The sequence below is a fragment of the Sapajus apella genome, unplaced genomic scaffold (assembly GCF_009761245.1).
Source record: "Sapajus apella isolate SASKATOON/1434 unplaced genomic scaffold, GSC_monkey_1.0 scaffold16, whole genome shotgun sequence".
Lineage (NCBI taxonomy): Eukaryota > Metazoa > Chordata > Mammalia > Primates > Cebidae > Sapajus > Sapajus apella.
In genome coordinates, this window is record NW_022436956.1 from 21,785,606 (window position 1) to 21,802,251 (window position 16,646).

At 42.3% G+C, this 16,646-nt stretch overlaps 1 protein-coding gene across 2 annotated transcripts in view; it reads right to left on the reverse strand.

Annotated features, from left to right (window-relative positions):
• TTC12 (tetratricopeptide repeat domain 12) overlaps positions 1–13,252 on the reverse strand; it is a 51,651-nt gene extending 38,399 nt beyond the window's left edge. For both annotated transcript variants that reach the window (XM_032285514.1, XM_032285513.1), the window contains exons 1-6: positions 13,170–13,252; positions 11,515–11,587; positions 4,398–4,561; positions 3,520–3,541; positions 2,846–2,923; positions 1,873–1,994 (exon numbers count right to left, since the gene is read on the reverse strand). In XM_032285514.1, the coding sequence (XP_032141405.1) occupies positions 1,873–1,994; positions 2,846–2,923; positions 3,520–3,541; positions 4,398–4,561; positions 11,515–11,572 (444 nt within the window). In that variant the 5' untranslated portion in view covers positions 11,573–11,587; positions 13,170–13,252. The remainder of the gene's footprint in view (positions 1–1,872; positions 1,995–2,845; positions 2,924–3,519; positions 3,542–4,397; positions 4,562–11,514; positions 11,588–13,169) is intronic.
• Positions 13,253–16,646: the final 3,394 nt, after the last annotated feature.

Sequence of the window (16,646 nt, forward strand, 5' to 3'; positions counted from 1 at the left end):
CCAGGGGGAAAACAAAGCAATGAAAGGTTAGGTTTACTCTCTAGCAAGCAACACTCAATTTACAGGGTCTTTATTAAGTGTTTTCTAACACTGCATGCATACAGGGGAAGCATTTTAAAAATAGTCAATGGTTCAAATGGTTCGTAACACCAAGCAGCACATTTTCCGTTTCTTTGTCTTTGCATAAGCTTTCTCCTTGGGAAAGCTGTGAGGAATCACTCCCTCAGACCTTTTCATGACATTTCCTTATATTTACCCACATTCATTCTTAATGTGATTCTTCAGAACTAATCAAAATGCTGCTTAAAAATGAGTGCAGTGAAAATGTAACTAATTTAGATGAATTGGGGTATAGACAGTCTGATTTAGATATGTCTGAATTATATAACTTTTTTAAAGCAATTCCATTTTTATTGCTTTCAAATAACTTCAGAGTAACACGACTGAACAAGCATCTGTAGGCAGATGTTTTTAGAGACCAAATTTGGTGATAAATAAGAAGGAACTATAATTATTCTATTAATTGCTTGCATTTAAACGATGCTTCTGAATTATCAACAGAAACTTAACTCCCTTAATTGGACTTACTGTGCTTCCAATGTTATGTAACCAAAAAAGGATTTATTGAACATCTGCTATAAATAAAGCATTAGAGGAAGAAAGTATATGGCAGTTTTTGCCCTCAAAAAGTTTATAATCCTGTTAGGGTAATACACTGTACTGCTAAATCAACCTCTGGGCATCTTTTTCACTGACTCACTTCCTTATAACAAGTTTTCTCCACAAATTGAGGTAGTTGAAATAACACTTCGACTCTAGTCTAACTTAACCAAATTGCTAAACTAATGAGGTTATACCGCTTGGATTTATTTATCATTAAATCACTGTCACTCCGCAGAATTTTCAGCCTCCAAATGTCCTGTTTTTTGCTTCCAATATTCTTCCTCAACATCCCACAGCCAGACATTCTTAATCTTGAGTTAGGGAAATTGGAGCTGATGAGGACTCTGCTGCAGCCTCTTCCTCTTGCAAATGACAAGGCATCAAGTCCACCTCAGACAGGTCCTGCTGACATATTCTGATCATGGGTAATCATGTCATGAATCTGCCAATTTTTCAGGCCTGCCCAGCTGAGAACTCTACCACACAAAAACTAAACTACTTTCCAAAGATAAGGTCAGAAGTGCTAGTTTTGTTTCAGCTGAGAACTATCAGCCTATCTCTTCATTAAGTAGTAAATGCACATCTGGGCGGTTTTTAACTGGTGTTCCAGTTAAAACACTAATTTGTTAGTGTCACTAATTGAGCTAATTTGTGACATAAACTAAAGCATAAAAGCTTTTGGAAACCCAAAATTTCCAAGAAATTGGCTCTAGGACCATTGGCTATCCACTTTACCCCTGTCAAAGAATCTTAAAGAGAGATTGATACAACAGATGAGAAACTAATAGAAGGGCATCCCCTAGGAATTAAGGCTAGTGCCAAAAAAGGAGGCTGGACAAATCTATTGGTAGCAGAATTTGAAGGTCCCATAGGTCATTTCATTCCACTAGTTTTCTTCTTTATCCACAGAAACAAGGGCATGGTCGCCATCAGTGATATGATGGAGCTGACTTATACTATGGAGAGAGCTGATATGGGTAGCTCTTGCCAAGTCCTCCTGCAGTGACTCCAAATTAGATCATGGTGAGAATATCTGCATCATGGAAACTGGCAAATGGTACGTATAAGTCAGCGCCCCCCTCACCCAAAACAAGAGCCAGTTCTTACAAACATTTCCCAGCCCAACATCTAGTCTCATCTTTGTTTTCCCAGGTGTAGTGACAACTATTCCCCAAGAAAGCCCCACGGACACATCCTTGGCTCACTGACCTGGGCTCGGTTGGTGTACAGCACTTTCATGTCCTTCAGCTTCTCCAAACCCTCACTGTAGCGCAGGATGGCTGTTTCATAATCGCCTTTAGCAAATGCTTCGTTCCCCTTTTCTTTTAGGGCTAAGGGAATATAAGTTACACAGGTGAGCTCTCACCACACATCAGAAAATCTCTCAGACGTTATTCCCCTGATTTTCCAATTCTACTTTGACGGTCTTCGCTTCTATTGATCCAAAAGGGATTTGTCACTTGTTTCTCTCTGCAGATATTTCAGAACCAGCTTCCTCAAGTATTTTTTTTTCTCTGAATTCACCCAAATCTTCTAAGTAGATTCTCAGAAAAAGTAAATGTTTCTAAATTGAGACTAAGAACCACACTAAGCTTGCCACAGAGACCAAATCTATGCATTCAGTGTCTCATAAAGAGAGTCAAATAATTAATTTTCCCAACAAATATGGAATCATTCAGAACTGCAGCACACACAGCCCTGGGTGGTATAAATGTTGAAAGCATTCTTCTATTATGTGTATGTCCCCCCAACACACACAATCCCATCCCTTCCCTTTCTTTGATTTCGCCTCTCTTTTCTCACAGCTGTTTTTCTTTTCCACCTCATCTATGCCTTAGGCGAGCCAGTGGCACCACACTGCTACCCCCCACCACTTTCTGAGCACTGTTTAGTACTATTCCCTTCGCTCTGCTAAGTGCATAAGAATGCTTTAGAAAGAGGTTTTCACTGGAGGCAGTGAAAGAGCTTTCGCTGAAGGTCGGTATGTCCTATGCCTGCTTGTTGCAGCAGGAACAGAGAAAAGGCACCAATGGTTTCCTTCTGGCCAGGTCCCATTCCCTCAAGCTCGTCACAAACCTCACCACTGGAATCTAGATGTCCTCACATGTCAGCATATAGGCTTTCGTGTGCTCTTTCTAGCAGAAATCATCCCAGCCATTGAAAAGTAAGGATTGGCAATTACCGTCTGCTAAGACTTTGTTTTCCCTCCTTCTCTTGGCTCGTTCCTTTGCATCCTTCTCCACAGATGCCAAGAAGGCCTCTGACAGCAGGGTAATTTCAGATATTAAAAAGAAAAATCCAAATACTATAATCAGATCTTTAGCTCAAATTCTGAAGAGTTACTTTAGAGCCACACGTACGCATATGCACACAGGCACACACACACACGCACACATGATTCTGAGGCAACTAAAATGACATTTTCTTAATTTGACATTAAATGGTAATCTGTGTGATGTATTATTATACATGATGGCTATGATTGTGCTTCAAATTTGAATTATGTCTTTTAAAAGAGTTTTTCTTTGAAGGGAGATTTTTTTTTTGCTCCGTTTAGCATAATGAGTTTCTGAGCTGAGCAATAGAGAAACTATCTGGATCCCCTGAACAGCTAAGAGTAAATTGGATGATACAGAATAACCAAATTGAGTTTACAAAAGGTTGACCAAGAGAAAATAGAGAAAAAAGCTATCAGGGCAGCTCCCTTTGACCACTAGTAACAGAATGGGATGATCAGTAAGTTTTTGTTCCCAGATTGTTTATAAGCCCAGAAACAATAATTTAAGGGTCTGGGAGCTACAATCCATCAAAAACTGATCCTATACAAAGAATAAAAATTGGAGATGCTGTCCTTACCTGAGTCTATTTCTTCTGTACTCTGTAGGATGTAGATTTTCATAAAAACAAAGAAACAAATTTCAAAAACCACTCTCTGATTTATACGTGCATAAACCAAGAAGGCAAATAGTTGCGAACATTTCCTTTAACCGTCAAAACTGAAGGGCTGAGAATTCAAGGGGCTTGCTTTAAATCAGAAGATCTGACTATGGGCACAATTGCTATGGGAATGAGGCTACCCAGGTCAAGGGACCTCAGCTGTGGCTTATAAGTTGAAAATAAGTTAGAATACTTTGCCTTAAAAGTACAGCTTAAATATGTCACACAGGCTCAGGGGGTGGAGAGGCCAAGTTTCCATTAAAATAGACCCAAAGGAGGCCGGGCGCGGTGGCTCAAGCCTGTAATCCCAGCACTTTGGGAGGCCGAGGCGGGTGGATCACGAGGTCAAGAGATCGAGACCATCCTGGTCAACATGGTGAAACCCTGTCTCTACTAAAAATACAAAAAAAAGTTGGCTGGGCATGGTGGTGCGTGCCTGTAATCCCAGCTACTCAGGAGGCTGAGGCAGGAGAATCGCCTGAACCCAGGAGGCGGAGGTTGTGGTGAGCCGAGATCGCGCCATTGCACTTCAGCCTGGGTAACATAGTGAAACTCCGTCTCAAAAAAAAAAAAAAAAAAAAAAAAATAGACCCAAAGGATTGTTTAAAGATAACCCAGAAAGACAAAAGGAAAAAAAAAAAATCAAATTTTATACTTTCTTATAAAAAATAAATATAGTGAATCTAAGAAACAAAAGACCATTTCAGCCTCACTGGACAGTTTGAGATTAAACTACTGCTTTGGTGTAGGTCTTCTCACTATATGTACTTATATAGCTTCTGAATAGAAAAGGAAACCTGCATAGTAGTTTGTGGAGGACTGATCATAGTCTTGTTCAAGGTGGTCCTGCAGTCATCCTCCTCCTGGTCTTCCTCCACAAGCAGTAGTCTCTTTTCTGTCTCCAGGACAGCTTTCTGTTGCACAACTGGGTCATCAGAATTCATCTCCTGAATTAAATTGGCTAGAGAAGAAATTGGACATGACTTCATCAAACAAGATATTCAAAAGACTCTATTCGCTAGAAAGAATGGTGCATAAAATGTATGGGAAAGAGCTTAAAGAAAAAAATATAGAGCAATAGAAAGCAAAATAGAGCAAGCAGAACCAACGAGAAAAAATTAACAGTAGTTGTTTTGTTTTTGTTTTTGTTTTTGTTTTTCCTAGAACAAGTTGCAGGCAAGTCTAACTATTAGTTTTAAGGAACAGGGTTTTAAGCCATTATTCAATTCAACAATAATTTATGGAGAGTTCATTATGAGTTAGACATTATGCTGAATGCTATAGATAACAATGTTGAATAAAAAAGATCCTTTTTTGAAGAGTTTATGAACTTGTGTAGGAAACAAACACGTAAGTATAGGCAGCTCCAAAAATCACAAAACAACAGCCCTTAATCCTATCCTCACCTGACTTCATTTACTGCCTATCCAGCTTAGATTCCATGGTCAATCACTCAGGAGCCATCCTGCCCACAAACTCAACTCCCTTGCCCCACTATCCCACCTAACAGACAAAATTCCAGTTCTAGGTGATTCCAATTACCTACTTCTCTCAGTCTGTATTAGGGATGTAAAGTACTGATGGAGACAGACAGATGCCTCGGGCACTAGTCCAAACTCAACTGGACCTTCAGTGATGCCCAGCAATCCTTGTTATCCTAGGCAAGACATCCTATCATTCCCCCAATGACTTTTTACAGTTTGCAATCTAAACCTGACCATCTCAAAAAGATGACCTTACTTATCAATTCAGAGAGGAAAGAGATGCATCAACTTCCTGCCATTAAAACTACAAAACTGCCTATACCTACATCCATCCTTCCTTTCTACCAGGAAAAGGTGCCCATTCCTCTGTGAGGTTAGTCCCTCATCCTGGGCTTAGGATCCCATGATCCTATTTTGCATAATCAGGAACTTTGCATCACCAATTAATAATCCTATTGCTCAATATTTTCAACCGATTCCATTCGATCAGCTTCTTCCTAAATGTATTTGTGTACCTTAAATCTCTCTTAATGCTCTGTCTTCTCCCCTTCACAGCGAAACTTCTTAAAGATATTTTCCTGTTCCAATTTCTTTATTTCCCACTGACTCAAGGAAATTTGAAAAATTTTAATTGTAAAATATTTCAAACATACAGAAAATAATATAACATTTTTGTTTCCACACCATTTGTAAGTTAATAGTGTCTTTTCCCCAACATGTTTTAATGCTTAGTATTTGTGTCATTTAGATTTTGCTGCATCACACACCACATCAAAACTTAGTGGTTTGAAACAAACCACGACTTTTGTGGCCGAGTTTACAATTCTCTATGTCAACAATCTGAGCTGGAATCAGCTGGCCAGTTCTTCTGGTTTCAGCTGGACTCACACATACATCCACGGTCAACTGTCAGTCATCTAAGTGGCTCTGCTTTGGAAAGTCCGCTGGGTTTTGGCTTGAGGAATGTGAGCAACCAGGGGAAGTGTGTCTTACATGAGTGGCATGAACGCAAGCCCCAGTTCACACACACTGTTCAAGCCCCTCCCTGTGTCATGTTTGCAAACATCCTTTTAGCCAAAGCAAGGCACATGGCCAACCCAGATTCAAGAGGTAGAAAAATAGCCTCCACTCTTGATGGGAAGAAAGGAATTTGTAACCATTCTTGCAATCTATCAGAATACTTTTGTATGTAACATTTAAACAATTTTTTTAAATGGTTGTATAAAATATGCCATTCTTTTGCATCTTACTTTTTTCTGTTAAGATGCCTTAGAAATTTTTCTTGACACATATGGTTCCAGTTGATTCATTGAAACCATTATATATACCATAGTAATCCATTCTCTTACTGATAGCCTGGTGGTTTTTAATTTTCATTTTTTTCTACAGTAAATAAATGCTGAATTGAATACCTGTACGTACTTATTTCCTTGTGCACATACATTATTCTTCAAGATATGGCTGTATAAACTTTTACTCCTACAAAGGTGTACAAGAGGGAGTTCCCATTCTTCTACATTCTTGTCATCACTTGCTAGGTTAAACTTTTTAATTGCTGTCAATACAATGGATGGGAATGGTATCTTGTCAATGTTAGAATTTGCATTTTGCTAAATATGACTGGAATTGAGCATCTTTTTATTGGTCTGTAGCTTATTTGGATTTCTATAAACAGCCTATTCCTATCCTTGGCCAATTTTCTATTGGGTCATTTGTCCCTTTATTAGTTAACATAATTTCTTTTTTAAAAAAAACATTATTTTAAGAGATAGTCTTGCTATGTTGTTCAGGCTGGATTTGAACTCCTGGGCTCAAGTGATCCTCCTGCTTCAGCCTCCGGAGTAGCTAGGACTACAGGCACACATCACCATGCCTAGCTGATCTGATTGTGAAACAGGAGAGTTCACTGATCTCCCTCAAAGGATGTGTGACAGGGGTGTAGCTTGCTTGGTCAGGCATCATTGCTGCTCAAACCCCTGAGGGGAGGGGGAGAACACAGATAGGCAAGTGCAGGGGCCCATTGGACATGTGTTACAGTGGTGCCCTTTCAGCCCTGTATCTGCAGACGGCTTGAGTGTTAACCAGCTCAGTGGACCCTCTGCCTTTTCAAAAGGGCAGAGGGAAGTGACAGCTTTCTGTATTCTGAGCTCTTGCCCAGTATCCCTGGAAGAACTAGGTCACACACAGGCTTGAAGGATGAATGTAGGGTTTAATTGACTGGTGGAGGTGGCTTTCAGTGGGATGGATGGGGAGCTGGAAGGGGGGATGGAGTAGAAAGATGATATTCCCCTGGAGCCAGGCCATCCAGTGGCCAAACTCCCCTCTGACTGCTCCCAACCAAACTCCTCTCAGTGTTCAGGCATTCCTCCTCTTTTCTCTGCTGTGTTGTTCTGCCATTTGTCTGCCTGTATCCTCTTCTCCTCACCTGCCCATCTGCTTCTGGAGCCTGGGGTTCAGGGTTTGTATGGGCACAGGACAGGGGAGCATGGTGGGCTAAAAGGCAACTTTTTGGGCACAAAAACAGAAATGCCTGTTCCCACTTAGGGCTGCATATCTCCAAGCTTGAGGGTGGGGTCTTTGCCAGGGAACCACCCTCCCCTATCCACTATTCCCCTCTCTCCTATCCCTATCAGTTGTATATTCTGGACTGGTCACAGGTATTTCCAAGCATCTTCACCTTGGGTATGCTTTGTCTTTTCATTTGTTTTTATGGAATATTTTGTTGAAGATATTTTCTCTTTAATTCTAATGTGTTAAATATACCAATCTTTTCCTTTACAATGTATGCCTTTTGTGTCAGTAAGGTTATAAATATACTCTTATGGTGACTTATAAAAGTTTTAAAGTTTTTTTCTCATTCAGGTATTTAATTCACCTGGGGTTGACTTTTGGGTAGGGGAGGAGCATTATTTGTTGAGGAGTCCCTGCCAGCAACGTGTCTGGTCATCCCTGTTATGTGTGTAAATCTACTCCAGGCTCTTTATTCCTTTCCCCGACTGTCTTTTCCAGCACCAAAGCCTCCATGCATTGATTACTATGGCTTTATAATAAATCTTGAACATCAGGTAGGAAGAGTTGTCCTGCTTATTTTTGTCCTGCAGTTTGCTTGGGTTTTCTTGGTTCTCTGCTTTGCATGTAAACTCTGCAATCAGCTTGCTGAATTTTAGTATGTACTACTTTAGGAGTTTTGATCTAAATTGTATTTACCGTATAGAATATTTTAAAAATTGACATCTTTACCAAATGAGTCTTCCTATGATCAAATATGTCTCTATTTAGCTCTTCTTTCATGTCTTTTAATTAACATTTTTTTATTAACTCCGCTCCCCACTTCATTCTAATTTCATTGTTTTTCTCCCTAACGTCCTTTTTCTATTCTAGGATCCCATCCAGAATACTATATGACAGTTAGTCACGTCTCCTTAGGCTTCTCTGTGACAATTTCTCACCCTTTCCTTATTTTGATGACCTGGACAGTTCTGAGTAGTACTGGTCAGGTATTTCATAGAACACCTTTCAATTTTGGGTTTATCTAGTAATTTTCTCACGGTTAGACTGGGGTTACAGGATTTTGCAAAGAAGATGGCACACCATGGCATATCAAGGATGCATGCCATCAGCGTGATTTATCATGAGGTTAACCTCGATCATCTGTCTGAGGTTGTGTTTGTCAGCCTTTTCCACTGTAAAGTTATTCTCTTCCCTCCCTTTCCATACTTTACTCTTTGGAAGCAAGTCACCAAATGTATCTCCCATTTAAGGGGTAGAGAGTTATGCTCCATCTCTTTGAGGGGAGAGCCACCACATAGATTAGCTGGAATGGATTTACTGCTCTTAGGGAAACACAAATTCCTTACTGTGGTTTCCAAGGTCTTTCCTAATCTGGCCTCTCCATATTCAGATGGGACTCTTCTGTCCTTGATCTCTTCTTTCCAGCCACAAGGGGCTTTCTTTCTTTCAGTTCCTCAGAAGTACCACATTCTTTCTTAACTCCTAGGTTTCCTGCCTCCTTACTTCTCACACAGAATGCTCCCCTATCATCTCCCCAACGACCAACTTCTACTCACTCTTTACATTTTGCCTAAATCTCACTTCTTCAGGAAAACCTTATTTGATTTCTGTCATGGACGAAATTGCATCCCCCCAAAATTCACAGGTTGAAGCTACAACTCCTGCTATGAGTGTATTTGTAGATGGCGCCTTTAAAGAAGTAATCAGTGCCCTAATCCAATATGACTACTGTCCCTATAAACAGAGAAACACCAAATACATGCACACACAGAGATGACCACGTGAAGGTGCAGTGGGAAGGTACCCATCTGCAAGCCAAGGAGAGAGGCTCAGAAGACAACAAACCTACTGACACCCTGGTCTTAGATTTCTTAACTCCAGAACTCTAAGAAAATAAAGTTTTCTCATTTAAGCCACCCATCCTATTTTGTTACAGCAGCCCGAGCAGACTAATATGACCTCCCTAAGTTGGGTTAGATTCCTACACTTTATAATTCTGTGTCTCACATAGCACACTTGAATTTACTGCTGAATATCTGTTTTCTCCACTGGACTATTGATACCATGAAAAGAGGTCATTCTTTTACTGTAATCTCTAGGGCCTACCAACACTCAACACATAGCAAGAGCCCAAGAAGTAAATGTACAGAATCTATATACATGTGGCTATATAAATTTAATTAAAACCAACCACATTTCAAACCTGGGCTGCAGCCATAAACACACAGAACCCTAACCACTAGACCACAGGGTAGAGTTATAAGCCACATTTCAAATGCTCAATAATTGTATATGGCTAGCAGCTATCAGAGTGGACAGCTATGGAGCATTTTCATCATCACAGAAAGCTGTATTGGACAGTGCTGGTATAAATGATACATGAATGAACTTTGAGTATGAATAAAAGTTAGCCAGGTTAAAAAAAAAAGAGGAAGAGACAGTGGGAATGGCAAAGACCCAGTGTAGAGTGTGAAACGCAGGGTATGCATGGGAAACTACCAGCAGTTTATTGCTGCTCTAGTGTGAGGTAGGGAGAGATGAGAGAGGTAAGGACAAGGTCATGGGAGGACTTAAGTCCTGATGAGAGCGTGGGATTTATTGTGACTGCAAAAGGAATCCAAGCAGAGAAGTGTCTGGGTCAGATTTGCATTTTAGATACATTACTCTGTGGGGAGTATAAGACTGGAGAGAGGAAAAACAATCAGGGGGTTGTTGAAATAGTCTGGGTGAGAGGAACAAGAACAAAGGGAGGGATGGAGAGGATGGCTCTCCAACCAAACTAGGTGGCTAATTGAATGCTGGGTTTTGAGTTGGGAGGAGTCCCAGATGACTTGTAAATTTCTGGATGGAGGTGTCACCAACTGAGACCAGGATGAAGGGGATGGCAGGAGAAGCAGTTTTATTTGGGAGGGAGAGGGCAAGGGGGAAAGAGATGATGCCTCAATTTTGGACACATTAAGTTTGAGGTATTTGTGGGCTACAGTAGGTATGACAGTGACCATAGAGGCAGAGGCTCAGAAAAGAAGGCTAAGCGTCCATATAGAGGTGGGGGTCATGAGCAAACAGATGGCAGGTAAAGCCACATGTTTAGACCAGCTGAAGAGAAAGGTGGCGGTGGGCCAAGGCCAGAGCTCCACGGAACACCATTCAGGATGAGCAGGCCCGTGAGGCACACAAGGCATTATACATGCATCACTTACAAAGCCACCCAAACTAGCTGTAAAATTATTTTATTCCTTGAACCCATACAATCTGCTAGAAGCAGCAATTTCAACATATTGCTTGTATTTACGATGTAAGGTCTGTTTGCTTGTTGATTTGTCTGTTTCTATACTCAGACAAACTCCCTGAACAGGGACTGACAGGTTTAGAATTTCTTGAATGTGATCTGTGGGATCAAAGTACATATTCTTTGAGATCCCAACTGCCTGAGCTTGGGAAAGGACGTTCTTATCTACAGGGAGAGAAGGGAATGATGATCATAAGTCTTCCATGTAATTTGATGGATCCTGAAGCAAAACCGTTTGATCTTACCTCTGCAACTCTAAAACAAAAGGTTCTACTCTAAAACAGGAGGACCCTCACACTGATCAATGAGGCTCTTGACCCTTGAAGGGAACAGCATGGGGCAACAGCAGCTCCTTTAGATCAGATTCCACATAGGAGGATACACGATATGGAAGAAAACAGTCAGCCTGAATTCCTGTCAGAATATTAACAGTTTCTCTGATATCAATTAACAGCCAGAAAATACTGCTCTGAGGCTACAGCTTGCTTCTCAATACCCCTTGTTTAATTTCAATTACATTTTTTTCCTAAGAGTTATAAACCTGTCAAACCACCCAGAAACTTAATCATTTCTCTTTATCTACTCCACCTTTCTAAAGCAGAAATTAATTTATGATTTACTAGTACTTACTGATTTCATCCACATTTTTAAGAAATTTCTGCAAATCTTTCTCTTGATCAGCATCCATTGTGAACTGGAATCCCTGAGGGATGCAGCATAAATGATGAAATTAATAATAATAAAGCACTAAACAGAATGGTCAGGCTTACTAGACTTCAAAACTATGAGCTGAGTGATTATTTTTATGACAGAGTTTTGTTTATAAACGTCAATGAATAACAGTAGGGTGATCCATTTCACTCCAACTGCTGTTTAAGGCCAAGAGACACTCTTGGCAATGCTTCCAGAAAGCTTCCAGCCCTCCTTCCAGTGCAGAAACTGCTGTGCAAATAGTTCTTCCAAAGACGAAATCAACCCCTGCGATTTAGGGTCCTGGCATAGAGATGAGGGGAAACCAGCTGACAGATTGCCAAGGACAGAGAAATACACTAACACCTGACTTTGATTATGACAGGCTGGTGTAGTCAGAAGCTTAGATGTGGATGTGTGACAGGTAGCAAAGCATGGGACAATTTGCATCTAAATGTCCATCCTTGTTTAAAATACGCCTTTGGCTTGTTTCTGAAGTTAAGAAAGGCTACAAATTGGCTGAATGGATTAGAACGTGACGTTACCACGTGTCTCTTCTGCTCCAGGTAACTTAGACATTATTTTACAGTTGTTTTTGTGCGAGAAGGCCCCGTGGTGTATCCAGGGGTACTCAACGGCTCATCCACAGATCATAAAAATCATCGGGAAGCTTGTTATACATACAGCATCCTCAGCCTTAGCCCAAGATTCTGAGTCAATAAACCCAGGACAGTGCCCAGCCTGGAATGTATATTTTAAACACTTTCCAGGTGATTCTGATTGACAGCTAGGTTTCATAGTAGCGCAACACGCTTTTAACACGTAATCTGCCACGAACAAACTGCGAGTGATCTAATTCGAGTCTCCAGTCTCCTCATCTCCACCAGTTACAAGCTGTGTGATGCTGGCTAAAGTCACAACCTCTCTGAGCCTCAGAGTCCTCACCCATACTACTGGAACGGTAGGAGGAACCTGGAGGACTATTTTGGGGACTGATGTAAAGGCACGCGAAGAGGGCTCACTGTGAAGCACCCTCTCTATATAAAACGGGGAGTGGGGTTGCAGCTTAACTGAATGATCACTAGAGTTTCTTCCAGGTCAAATCTTTGCAATTACCACGGAACAGAGGCCCAGTGCAGTGAATTCACCTGCCCAAAGATATGAGGGTTAGAAGGCAGCGCGCGGGTGCATGGAAGCCAACCCCCGTCTCCCAGGGCATGGATCTCAGGGTCCTCACTGCCTGGCCAGTGCCACTCACGCTAGGGCAGGAGGCCCAGAGCCAGGTGATGGCGAAGCGGCGCCGCGCGCGGTGTTTCACTCGGTAGGGCTCTGGCAGCGAGGACCTGCGCCGGAGCCCCGCGCCCAGACCGCCCCAGACGCGCGCTGCGGCCGGGCGCAAGGAGGCCAGGCCGCCCGCACTGTTGCCCGGCAACCGCTCCCCGGCGTCCACAGGCCCCAGGCCCTCCAAGCAGGTCCCAGACCGCAGCCGAGACCGTCCCAGGCTCTGAGGCCCAAAGCAGCGTCCTCTGCTCGGCTCTGAAGGCCAGTCCAGGACCAGCTCCCAGGGGGATCCCGGGGTACCCCGCTGCACCGACCTGACGCGCCCAGCTTTGGACGGGAAATGGCGCCGTGATCCGCCTAGGCCGAGGCTGGCCAGGGGCCTGGGGCCCGGGGCGGGGCCAAGGGCGGGGTCAGAGGTTGGGGGCGGGACCGGGGGCGGGCATGGACTCGCGATCGAATTCGCCACCCTAGAGCTCTAGTTCCCGAGAGCGCCAAGTTCAAGGCCAAAGTCGGGGTTGTTCATCACAGGCTAAGTGGTTAAGAGCTGGGACTCTGGAGCCATTTTGCTGGGTTCAAATCTCACATCTCCACCTATTAGCATTTATTAAAATGTCTTTAAGCACCTACCATGCACCTTCTATTGTGCTAGGTACTGGGGATCATATTCCTTCTCTTTTATTACTAACACTTTGAAACCATCCTTACAAACTTTATAAAATTAATCAGGGCAGCAGGGAAGGAAGAGAAATAAAATCTCTTTCCAGTTTGCAGCACATTCGGCATGAACCACGAGGCCAGCTTGCTCTCCGGCCTGCTTCTTCATAATTGTTTGATGTCTGTTATCTCAGAATCACATAGACTCAGTTACAAGATTACAGTTCCCTTTAACTGCTCTGTAGATAACAACCTGAACATAAATCATTACGTTTTCCACTTGGAATACTCTTTCAGGTCCCGCATACCAGTGAAATTACTAAGGTTAGCTGTTCTGAAGGACCCACTGACACCAACTGATGTGAGGGCCCCCTGTCACCCTGTCCTGCTGGGCCCCCCAGGTCTCCTGCTATAGCTGACCAGAAGTTGACTCACCAAAGAATGCAGCTTCCACATCCTGGTATTTTCATCCCCCATACCCCACCTGGACAACCCCAGTTTTCTAGCCCATTGCCCTAGATGATCTCCTTAAAAGCCCCAGCCCAGCACTCCACCGGGAGATAGATTTGAGGGGCTCCTTCTCACCCCAGCTCTGCTCCCCCTCACTTGGTGCCCTGTGATCTGACTGTTTCTGTGCTGCACATCCTGCTGTCTCAATGTAACTGGTCTGTTATATACAGTAGGGATACAAACTGTTGGTTCTATACATCTGCTACTGCTACTGCCAGATGTGTGACCTCAAACAAGTTACTTAATCTCTGTGGGCCTTAGTTTCCTCATCTGTAAAATAGGGTTGTTACATGATTCTCTATCCCATCGGGTTTCTGTGAGAGGTACATAGTTAATACAGGTAATGTGCTTAGAACAATGCCTGGAGCATTATCAATACCTAGTATTATTAACTATTACTGCTACTATGATTAGTATATGTTTGACCAGGTCCTCCAACCTTGATTGTGTGTAGAAATTGCCTGGGGATCTTGTTTAAATCCAGATCAACAGGCATAGGGGCTGAGATCTGTGGTGACACTCCTCTGTGGACTGTGGACACACTGAGTAGCAAAGTACAGTCATTTCCTTAAATGCTGGGATGCAGCAGAGCACCAGTGGTACCTAGTCACCAGACTCAAGAAGCTTACCACCCAAGGGGAATAAGGGTCAATAAACAAAATCATCATGTAAATTCTCATTGTGATAAGCGCTATAAGAAGTGAACGGTGAAGAGCAAAGGTAGCACAGGCTGCCATGAAAGTCTAGTCTCAAACTCTGAAAGTCTTCCCTGATGATGTGACGTTTAAGCAGAGACTTAGGGGGTGAGTGGGCATTAGCCAGTTAAAGAGAGACGTGGAAAAGGAGGGAATGGCATTAGCAGTTAGGAAGGAGCCTGGTATGGAGGAGGAACCAGCAGAAGGCCAAGTTTTCCCACTGCATAGAGAGCAAAAGGTAAGCGGTGCAAGATGAAGCAAGGGCCAGATAGCATTAGGCCTTTGAAAGCCATGTAAAGGTTTTTGGTCTTTATCCCAAGCACCATGGGCAGCCTTCTAGGGGTTTTAGCAGAAGAGTGACATGCTCGGATTTTTTTTTTTTTAAATCAAATCTTTTTTTTTTTTTCCATTTATTTATTTTATTGCATGTTAGGTTTTGGGGTACATGTGAAGAACATGCAAGATGGTTGCATAGGTACATTTTTTCTTAGAAAATCATTCTGGTTGCAATGCAGAGAATGATCTGGAAAGAGCTGAGAGGGACACTGGGAGACAAGTTAGGAGGTTGTTGATAGTGGGTATTGGCAGTAGGAATGGAGATGAATTTGAGATGTATTTTGGAGGGAGGCTTGACAGCAGGAAAGTATCAATAATGACATTAGGTTTCCAGCTTGAGCCAGACTGAGGTTCTCCATTGGCTGTGCCAGAGAATATGAGAGAATCACGTTTGGAGAAAAGATGAGTTCAGATTTGTGACATTCAGTCCAAAATGCCTATGAGTTATCCAAGTATAGATGTGGAGTAAATTGATAATTGTCCCTTAATATTTGTTCTCCTCTAGAATAGACTGTGTTTCCCAGCTTTCCTTGTGTAATACATGACCACGTTCCGACCAACTAGATATAAGCAGAGGCGGTGGCGCTACATCTGAGAAGTGTCCCCAAAAGGATGCTCTTCTTTTTGCCTTTTCTCTTTTGTGCTGATTAGAATGGGGACCCAGTGCCTGGAGCTGGGCCAGCCATTTTGAACCATGGTGTAGAAGCATTGTGTTAATAATGGGAAGCCAAGAGCTAGAAGGAGACTGGGTCCTGAGATCATGAGATGCCTCATGGGCTTTGGACTGCCCAACTTCATATTTCTATATGAATGAGACATTGAATGCCAATAAGAGATACTTCAGTTGCTGGAAATATAAAGACTTTTATTGAAGATTCTGCTGTCTTGGGTTTTCTGTCACTCCCAGCCAAACCTAACGTTAACTGATATGGAAAGCACTCTTCATTCATTCATTCATTCATTCAACTAACACTGTCTTAATGTTTATATCTAATTTTTTCCATCATAAGTCCAAATAATCTAAATGTTATACAAGCATAATAGAAATGTTGATATTTAAAAATAAAACACGTCAATTTTTAAATGCATCTCATCCAATAAACTTTAAACATTGGAGCAATTGGCTACTGAGGTCATACAATTAAGAAGTTAATGAATAATGTTTTACTTTATAGTTAGAATTTGTTATTCTTTTTTCTCCTTGAAGTCATTTTTCCATTTTATATTTCCCCATACACACTTGGAATACTATCCTATACGGATTTTTTTTTTTTTTTTTGAGATGGAGTCTTGCTCTGTTGCCCAGGCTGAAGTGCAGTGGTGTGATCTCCCAGGTTCAAGCAATTCTCCTGCCTCAGCCTCCCTAGTAGCTGGGTTTACAGGCATCTGCTTCTGTGCCCACCTAATTTTGCATTTTTAGTAGAGACGGGCTTTCACCATGTTGGCCATGGCTGGTTGGCCAGGCTAGTCTTGAACTCCTGACCTCAGGTGATCCACATGCCTCAGCCGCCCAGAGTGCTGGGATTACAGACGTGAGCCACCACACCCAGCCTTATGGGATATATTTTTATGCTTGCATCTCTTTTACTGATCCTC